This window comes from Pelmatolapia mariae, linkage group LG9, assembly GCF_036321145.2.
Source record: "Pelmatolapia mariae isolate MD_Pm_ZW linkage group LG9, Pm_UMD_F_2, whole genome shotgun sequence".
Lineage (NCBI taxonomy): Eukaryota > Metazoa > Chordata > Actinopteri > Cichliformes > Cichlidae > Pelmatolapia > Pelmatolapia mariae.
In genome coordinates this window covers 4,996,848-5,006,286 of record NC_086235.1, presented here as the reverse complement: position 1 = coordinate 5,006,286, position 9,439 = coordinate 4,996,848, and the positions used below count along the sequence as shown (strand labels likewise).

At 41.4% G+C, this 9,439-nt stretch overlaps 1 protein-coding gene across 4 annotated transcripts in view; it reads right to left on the bottom strand.

Annotated features, from left to right (window-relative positions):
• Window positions 1-803: 803 nt before the first annotated feature.
• The window catches only part of LOC134634942 (GTPase IMAP family member 8-like), a 58,148-nt gene continuing 49,512 nt past the window's right edge, over window positions 804-9,439 (bottom strand). For all 4 annotated transcript variants that reach the window (XM_063484419.2, XM_063484420.2, XM_063484422.2 and 1 more), the window contains 3 exons: window positions 7,439-8,027; window positions 6,756-6,814; window positions 804-6,659 (listed from right to left, as the gene is read on the bottom strand). In XM_063484419.2, coding sequence (XP_063340489.1) covers window positions 6,022-6,659; window positions 6,756-6,814; window positions 7,439-8,027 — 1,286 coding nt within the window. In that variant the 3' untranslated portion in view covers window positions 804-6,021. The remainder of the gene's footprint in view (window positions 6,660-6,755; window positions 6,815-7,438; window positions 8,028-9,439) is intronic.

Sequence of the window (9,439 nt, the reverse complement as noted above, 5' to 3'; positions counted from 1 at the left end):
TTGGTGTGAATGGGGATGCAAGCTCTTGTTCTATTAAAATCCAATCTATATCGTTTTTCCCTGCCCAATGTTTGCCTAGTCTAGCCATTTCAAAAGAGATGCTATAATATTCTATATTGGGCAGGGCTAGCCCCCCTTCTTTCTTAGGTTGGGACAGTCGATTAATATTAATACGGGGTTTACCACCCTTCCAAAGAAAATCTTTTATCATATTATTGTAGCTTTGCAACATCCGTCGAGGGATACACATAGGCAGCATTCCTGTATAATAGTTGATGAGTGGTACCACAACCATTTTAACTGCATTCACTTTTCCCCACAATGTCAAATTTAGTTTACTCCATTTACCCAAGTTTTTATTTATCTTATTTAATAATTTTCCCATACTGTTAACCATAATATCCTCAATATTTGGGTTCAATTCAATTCCAAGATACTTCATTCCCTTGTCTACCCACTTGAAGTTAAAGCCCGATATTAAGTTATGACTACAAGCCCGGGAAACTGGCATTGCCTCTGATTTATGCCAATTAACTTTGTACCCCGAAAACACTGAGTATGTATTGATCACCTCTAATAGTTTTGTGATAGAATTAGTTGGGTCTTGATTTAATACCAGCACATCATCCGCATACAGGAATAATTTGTGTTCTCTGCCTCCCCCAAAAACCCCTTATGATGCTTAATAGATGTAATCGACTTTCATTTAATGTATGTGTAAAACAAATGCACAGACACCAATTACTTTTCTATAATAATTAAATCGATTCAACATCTTTCATCAACAGAATTGCAGACTGCACAGATGGTAGCTTCCCAAAGGAAAAAGCACTATAGCTTACTAGGTTATACATTTGACTTAATCGTTCCTATATACAATAATGGATTTCTATACATTTTACATCAGATGAAAACTTTGGTTGTAGGATTCAGATAATTATTTATTAAAAGCTAGACATTTTAAATGAGAATAAGAAAGACAGGTATTTTGTTTGTTCAGGGGTTTGTTTCGACCACACGTGTGAAGCTGATGTGTACTGTTTCTTTTCCTCCCTCTTCATTAGGGCCTTTGGCTACTACTAAGTCCGTCCCATAATCTTTTTCTTTTGATTTACTGATATTGATTTAAGGACAATCAGTTCTGAATAATCCATAAGAAAACAATGTTGAGCTACAGTGAAATATCTAAAGAAGTGATATGATGCTTTGACCCTGACTGACTCTGTTCTTTTAACTGAAACTGTTCTCTGATGTGTTTATAGGTTAAAGATGGCCACATGCAGAGATGACGAGTGGGCAAAAAATGTATGTCATTGTATAATTCTTATATAAATCATGCTCACTGACAGATGCTGTCCTCTCATCATTCTGCATTTAATGTAGCCAATAATTAGTAGTGGCCTACTGTAGCTGATTGCATTTCAATAGCAGGGACCACATCCTCAGTTTTGTGAAGATGTGGTCACTTTCTCAATGCTGTAAATTTCTACTTGGCAACATTTATGGAATAAACATAGATCTAGGCCTGAGGGTGTGGCCAGGGGTGTGTCCACAATGACTGGTCAAGAAAAGAAAGATTCAGATTGCATGGGTGAGAGCACGTGACAAAAGAAAGAAGAGTATTCTGGGATTGTCAAGGGTGACGTTCAGGTGTCCTAAAAGTGACAACAAACAGTCTGTAGTGTGGTAAGGCACATTATACTTATACACTTGTTATGAGGAGTGGTCTCACTCGAATGACCAATCAAATTATTAACATAGTTTGTTAAAGATCTCATAACTTTCCATTTTGTCTCCAAAGCAAAATTATTGTGCGACAATAGCTGACAGCGAACACAATGTAGAAGCTGGATGGATATATTAACTGAGAGCTGAGGAGCTTTATTGACATTCCTCTCTGAGATGAAAGCAGAGAGATAGCTTTACTTCAGTAAGTTTTATATCTGATTTTAGATTTTTAGACAAAGCCTCGCTTTTACAGTTCTTCTTTTACAAGATGGCGCCGGTGTCTATGGCTGGCCGTCTTTACTCTCGCTCTCGCCTGCATCTGCCTTTTTGCTCTTTACCTTCTCTGTCTCGGCTTCTGGATTATGGCATAGTACTTTTTATTTTCTTTATATTATGCTCATCAGGTGGCTGTGCATTATTAACATACGACCGGCAAACACTCCTAGACCTCCGGTTCTCCTATTCACATCACTTCGATCGACACTGGACTCTGGGACTTGCCGCCCCACTACGACCAGACTCCCCCACTTGCTTTCCCTGCCTACCCCCTTTTAATCTTTATAAGAAACGATACAGGAGATACAGGAGACGCGGTAAAAGGAGTGGATTCCGTGTGCGTATGAAAGCTTACCTTGAAGCACGGGCTACGGTGTACCCATATGCTTCCGGGTACTCACTACGATCTCTCCGTGCAGTCTCCAGTGATCGCCCCGTCGCTAAACTGCTTGGCCACCGGTGGATTTGCTCCGTCTCACAGCAAGCTTACCCAGCCCTCCCAGCGGCATGCCTCCCTGCTCGGACCTGGATCGCCCCGCACAGACGTGGTGTCAACCACTGCAACCTCAGAGCCCTGCGACGTGCTACTCGTGCGGATGCTGCGCCCTGGACACGGATGGCTCTTTTCAATGTCAGGTCGCTGGTAAATAAGACCTTTGTGTTAAACGACTTTTTCTCCACCATGAGCCTCGATGCTCTCTTTCTGACGGAGACCTGGATTCGCCCTGGTGAGTCGCTTCCTTTTTCTGAGCTTCTCCCCCCGGACTGTGTGTTTTTTAGCTCTCCGAGGCGGCGGTTTAGCCTCGGTCTCTAAATGCAAATACAAAGTCCGACAGTTACCCTGTTCTTCCTACATCAGTTACGAGGCTCAACTCCTGGAGATGACCGCCACGCGAACTTCTCTGATTGTTTTGGTTTACCGGCCACCCAAATACAATAAGACTTTTATTCACGAATTTGCTGACCTTCTTGGTTCAGTTATTTTTAAATATGACTGTGTGCTTATTATGGGTGATTTTAACATTCATATCTGTTGTAATGATGATCCGTTAGCCAAAGACTTCCTTGCATTAACGGACTCTTTTAATCTTGCCCAGTGGGTTAATCAACCAACCCACGCTAGGGGCCACACCCTTGACCTGGTTTTTTCATATGGCTTGGACATTAGCATTAAGGACATAAGCAATGTTGGCATTTCTGATCACTTTCCTGTTATCTTTGATGTAAACTTATGCACTTCTGAACTTCACCCTGATGCTCTCCTACGCCCTACACGTATAATTAATTCTGGAACTGTGGAGAATTTTTCAATGTCTTTTTTGAAACTTGCCTCTTCCATTCCTGACTGTTCCCTGGCTTCCACGACTGATGATTTTGCTAGCACCTTTTTTTCCACATGCTCCTCCATCCTCAATACTGTTGCCCCTGTTAAAATGAAGCACCCTAGATCCTTTTCCCGATGCTGGCTAAACGATTCTACACGTGCTTTGCGACGTGTGTGCCGCAGGGATGAGAGAAGATGGAAGAAAGATAGACTCCAGGTTTCTTATGATATCCTGCGTGCCAGCCGGTTGCAATTTCAACTTGCTGCCAAAATGGCCAAAGCTGCCTTTCTGTCTAAAATTATTCTTACTCATGGTCACAACCCCCGATCCCTCTTTAATGTTTTCAACTCATTGGTCAACCCCTGTCCTGAAACGCCACTGGCATGCTCTCCTTCTCTCTGTGAAAATTTTCTAACTCATTTTATTTGTAAAGTCTTACATCTTAAGTCCTCGCTCTCTTCAGTGTCGAGTTTTATTCCCACACCTGGTTGTTCATCATCATTTCAACAGTTTGAGCCGGTGTCACTCCATACTCTCAAGCGATTTATTGACCAATCAAAGAACACCTCTCCTGCCTATGATATCCTTCCATCTCGTTTAGCTAAGGATTGCTTCAGTGTAATTGGACCCAGCATCCTATCTCTAATGAATATTTCACTACTTGCGGGCTCTGTTCCTTTAGCCTTCAAACACGCTGTCGTCCAGCCCGTTCTTAAAAAAAGGAACCTTGATCATAACGATCTTGGGAACTATAGGCTGATTTCTAAGCTTCCATTCCTGTCTAAAATACTGGAGAGGATCGTTCTTTCACAACTCCAGCCATATTTGGATACGAATGCCATCTATGATAAATTTCAGTCTGCTTACAAACCCTGGTATAGTACTGAAACGGCCTTGCTCAGAGTCCTCAATGATCTCCTTCTGATTGCCGACTCCGGACGCTCTTCAGTCTTGGTCCTACTAGATCTATCCTCGGCCTTTGATATGGTAGATCATAACATCCTATTAGCGAGGCTTGAACACACAGTTGGCATTGGAGGTGCCGCCTTAGATTGGTTTAAGTCATACCTCTCTAATAGGTCCTTCTCGATCAATTTTGGCCCTTATTTCTCCTCTGCTGCACCTGTCTCCTGCGGCGTGCCTCAAGGATCTGTCCTTGGCCCCCTGCTCTTCTCACTGTATATGCTGCCCTTAGGCACAATCTTTGAGAAGTATAACATCGCACATCACTGTTATGCCGACGATATACAGATATATTTCGAGCTAACTGATGATCCCTCTATGTCCCTCCATGGCTTCTTTGAGTGCATGCGTGAGGTCAAAAATTGGCTCGCAGGTAACTCTCTTATTCTAAACAACAGGAAAACGGAAATTATCGTGTTTGACAGTAGAGTCCCCCGTGGCCAACTTTGTGACGCCCTCGGTTCCTTTAACAGTTTCCTCACAGACACTGTCAGTGACCTGGGTGTATTTTTGGATAGCTCTTTTAAGCTCAATAAACAAGTGTCTTCTGTTGTTAAATCTTGTTTCCATCAATTGCGTCTTATTAGCAAGGCCAGACATTATGTTCCACATAGGGACCTTGGAAAGCTTATCCATGCCTTTGTGACATCTAGGTTGGATTATTGCAATTCACTTTACTTTGGTCTTAACTCTACTCTCCTCCATAGACTTCAAATTGTTCAGAACGCAGCTGCTCGTCTCCTTACTAGTAGTGAGCGGCGTGTTTCTATCACCTCTGTCCTTGCTGATCTGCATTGGCTTCCCGTTAAGTACCGCATTCAATTCAAAATCTTGCTGCTTACTTACCGAATTGCCAACAATATAGCACCAAGCTACCTTACCGAGCTACTTAGATCATACACCCCTACTAGAGCGTTAAGATCATCTTCCCAGTCACTCTTGGTACTCCCGAGATCCCGGCTGAAGACTAGAGGTGACCGCGCGTTTGCCTTGGCTGCACCCGTTTTATGGAATAATCTCCCCATCGCTATACGCGAGTCTGATTCCATCCATTCCTTTAAATCGCGGTTAAAAACCCACCTATTTAGCCTCGCCTTTTCTACCAGTTAGCCCATGCTTGATAGTCAGCTTAACGCTTTTCTTATCTTCGGCTTATTCTTAATTATTTTAAATTCATTTTTAATTTTGACTGTTTTATCCTTCACATTTTGTTTTGCTTTCTTTTATGCTTTTATATGCAATTCTTTTGCCTTGTGTGTTTTAATGCCATTCAACCTGCCAGCTCGTTTTGGTACCTTACCATAGTCCTCATTCTCCCTGTTATTTCATCTCACCCTTTTGAATGTTAAGCACTTTGGAACACCACTGGTTTTTAAATGTGCTATATAAATAAAGTTTGTTGTTGTTGTTGTTGTCTTGACTGAATCACTGGTGTGAAAACATTTTTGCTTCCCTAATGTGTTCTCTTTTTGCATATTTGTTACATGTTTCAATGATCAAACACATTTTAATATTACAAAGGTAACCAGAGTAAATATAAAATACAGTTTTTAAAAGATAATTTCACTTTGTGTGACAATGTAATTAGTCTCTAAACCCAATAACTGATTGTGCCACACAGCTGGGACTGACAATCACTAAAATACAGGGACTTTTTTTCACAGATTTCATGTTTCCATGTATGGGTACAGGAGCTGTGATATTCAGAGTAAATTAATTCTGTTTTGGATCATGTAATCCAACAGTAATCTAATCTTTTAGACAATGGAATGTTGTCTCTAAACAGGGTGTTTGTGTAGTATGTCCCCCTGTTCACTGCCATCATGTCATCAATCTTCTTGACCAGCTCCACCACCTGCTTTCTGTCGCTGCTGGTGTTGTCAAAGACGTGGAACCTGTTTCCACAGCTTTGGATGATGCGTTTAAGCCCTGGCTCAGCTTCACGTACATACTGCTCTATGGATATGCCTCCAAGATCACCACCTCGGGTGAAGAGCACAATCATGTACTTGTTAGCTTGTGGGCCAAACAGCTCCTGGAGGGCTTCCACTGAGTGTTTCTCTTCTCTTGTGAATCGACCTACTTGGATAACCAGCAAGAAAACATGAGGACCTGGACAGGAGACTTCGACACATCGCACAATTTCTTTTTGGATGAAGTCCTCAGTTACTTTAGTGTCCAGGATCCCTGGTGTGTCTACCACACTAACTACTCTGTTACCCCATTGTGTCACACCTTTTTGACAAGACTTAGTAACTGATTCTGAACTTGGACGAGATGTAAAACATTTCTCTCCCATGATGGTGTTTCCAACAGCACTTTTGCCCACACCAGTTTTTCCAATCATCACAATCCTCAAATCAGGACCTGAAACACAATTTACAACTCGTGTTAAACCTGTCAAAGCCTCTGAGCATATGAGCACATATTGACACTTTTCATAAGAAAATGCATTATACATACCAGTAAAGCTATTGCTTATGGGGTGGAAATTAAGGCATGTTTTATATTCACTGTTGTCACTGCAAAGGGTAAAGAGATGAATGTTAAAGCGTCTGTGAGATGCACATTTATAGGTCCATTACTGACACATTATCGATTGCATTAATGGCAATATACATCCATATAATACAGCGAGCAATCTACAGATGCTACACAGCTTTTATTGCTCCAGAGTTGAAGGAAATGATAAACAGTATCTGATTTGCCTGAATATTTGGACCTTGAACCTGAGTAATGTTATTATTTTACATGATTATCTGTCCAGGGGTTTAAAGTAGGAATTAAAGGTTAAACCCTAAATATTAAAATATTGAACCAGCTTTGTTCTTAGAAGTAATTTTAATTTTTTTTCTTTGATTGTAAGCTCATAGCTTTAAACATTTTAATTGCCTACTTGTAATTGCATTTGTTACAGTCGACATACTATTTTATTTATTTAATTGTGTATTTCTTGCATGCTTTTCCATACTGTATTTTTTTCTAAAAACCTTTTTAGATTTATTTTGTATTTTCACTCAGAAACTGTCACACATCAGTTATGTTTTGTTACTCTCTTCTAAGAATATAAAGAAACATTCAGATATGTTGCATCAATGGACCAACAAATTCATCATTATTTTCTCCAACATGCATCCTGCCTTCACCTCTTTACGACATCTGTGTAGCATGTGGCCCCGTTTCTTGCCATCATGTTATCAATCTTCTTGACCAGCTCCACCACCTGCGTTCTGTCTTTGCTGGTGTTGTCAAAGACGTGGAACCTGTTTCCACAGCTTTGGATGATGCGTTTAAGCCCTGGCTCAGCTTCACGTACATACTGCTCTATGGATATGCCTCCAAGATCACCACCTCGGGTGAAGAGCACAATCATGTACTTGTTAGCTTGTGGGCCAAACAGCTCCTGGAGGGCTTCCACTGAGTTTTTCTCTTCTCTTGTGAATCGGCCAATTTGGATGACCAACAGGAACACATGAGGACCAGGAGAGGAGAGGCGGACACATCTCATGATTTCTCTTTTGATGAACTCATCTGATTTTAAAGTGTCCAGGATCCCTGGTGTGTCTACAACAATTATTACTCTGCTACCCCACTGTGTCACAGTTTTTTCACAGTCCTCAGTCACTGACTCAGATGAAGGACGAGATGGGAAATCCTTGCGTCCCAGGATGGTGTTTCCAGAAGCACTCTTGCCCACACCAGTTTTTCCAATCATCACAATCCTTAAATCAGGACCTGAAACACAATTTACAAGTCATGTTAAACCTGCCAAAGCCTCAAATAATATGAGAGAAAACCACTGGGAGAAGCGTTTCCTCACTCATCCAAGTGACTTCTTCAGTCACTGGAAACGCTGTAGCCAGATGAACAGAATCAACCTTCTTGGCTTTCCTTGCCTGGATGATTGGCCATGCATCAACACAATATGAGCACAAACAGACACTTTTCATTAGAAAATTTATTAAATACCAGGTAAATATTAAGTTGCCATTTACCTTTACTGGTTTCACTGCACATGTGAGAAAGAGGAATGTTAAAGATCCTGTTCAACACACCACCACACTATTACACTAACAACAACTGCCAGAACTGTTTATACAAGGTAGGACTGATCCATGCTTTGATGTTTTTCATGCAAAATTCTCTCGTGAATCGGCCAATTTGGATGACCAACAGGAACACATGAGGACCAGGAGAGGAGAGGCGGACACATCTCATGATTTCTCTTTTGATGAAGTCATCTGATTTTGAAGTGTTCCGGATCCCTGGTGTGTCTACGGCACCTATTACTCTGCTACCCCACTGTGTCACATTTCTTTCAGTCCTCAGTCACTGACTCAGATGAAGGACAAGATTTGAAGTACTTCCATCCCAGGATGGTGTTTCCAACAGCACATTTGCCCACACCAGAGACACAAACTGAGACACAAGTGATCCTTATAACAGAAACAAATCATAAGCTCACAAAACTCAAAACACTTGGTCAAAAACCCAGAATCATGACAGGTGTGTAAAGTATTTTATATACAGTGGCTTGAACTTTCCCACATTTTGTCACATTACAGCTACAAACATGAATCAATTTTATTGCAATTCCACGTGAAAGACCAATACAAAGTGGTGTACACGTGAGAAGTGGAACATTCATACATGATTCCAAACATTTTTTACAAATAAATAACTGCAAAGTGGGGTGTGCGTAATTATTCAGCCCCCTGAGTCAATACTTTGTAGAACCACCTTTTGCTGCAATTACAGCTGCCAGTCTTTTAGGGTATGTCTCTACCAGCTTTGCACATCTACAGACTGAAATCTTTGCCCATTCTTCTTTGCAAAACAGCTCCAGCTCAGTCAGATTAGATGGACAGCGTTTGTGAACAGCAGTTTTCAGATCTTGCCACAGATTCTCGATTGGATTTAGATCTGGACTTTGACTGGGCCATTCTAACACATGGATATGTTTTTGTTTTAAACCATTCCATTGTTGCCCTGGCTTTATGTTTAGGGTCATTGTCCTGCTGGAAGGTGAACCTCCGCCCCAGTCTCAAGTCTTTTGCAGACTCCAAGAGGTTTTCTTCCAAGATTGTCCTGTATTTGGCTCCATCCATCTTCCCATCAACTCTGACCAGCTTCCCTGTCCCTGCTGA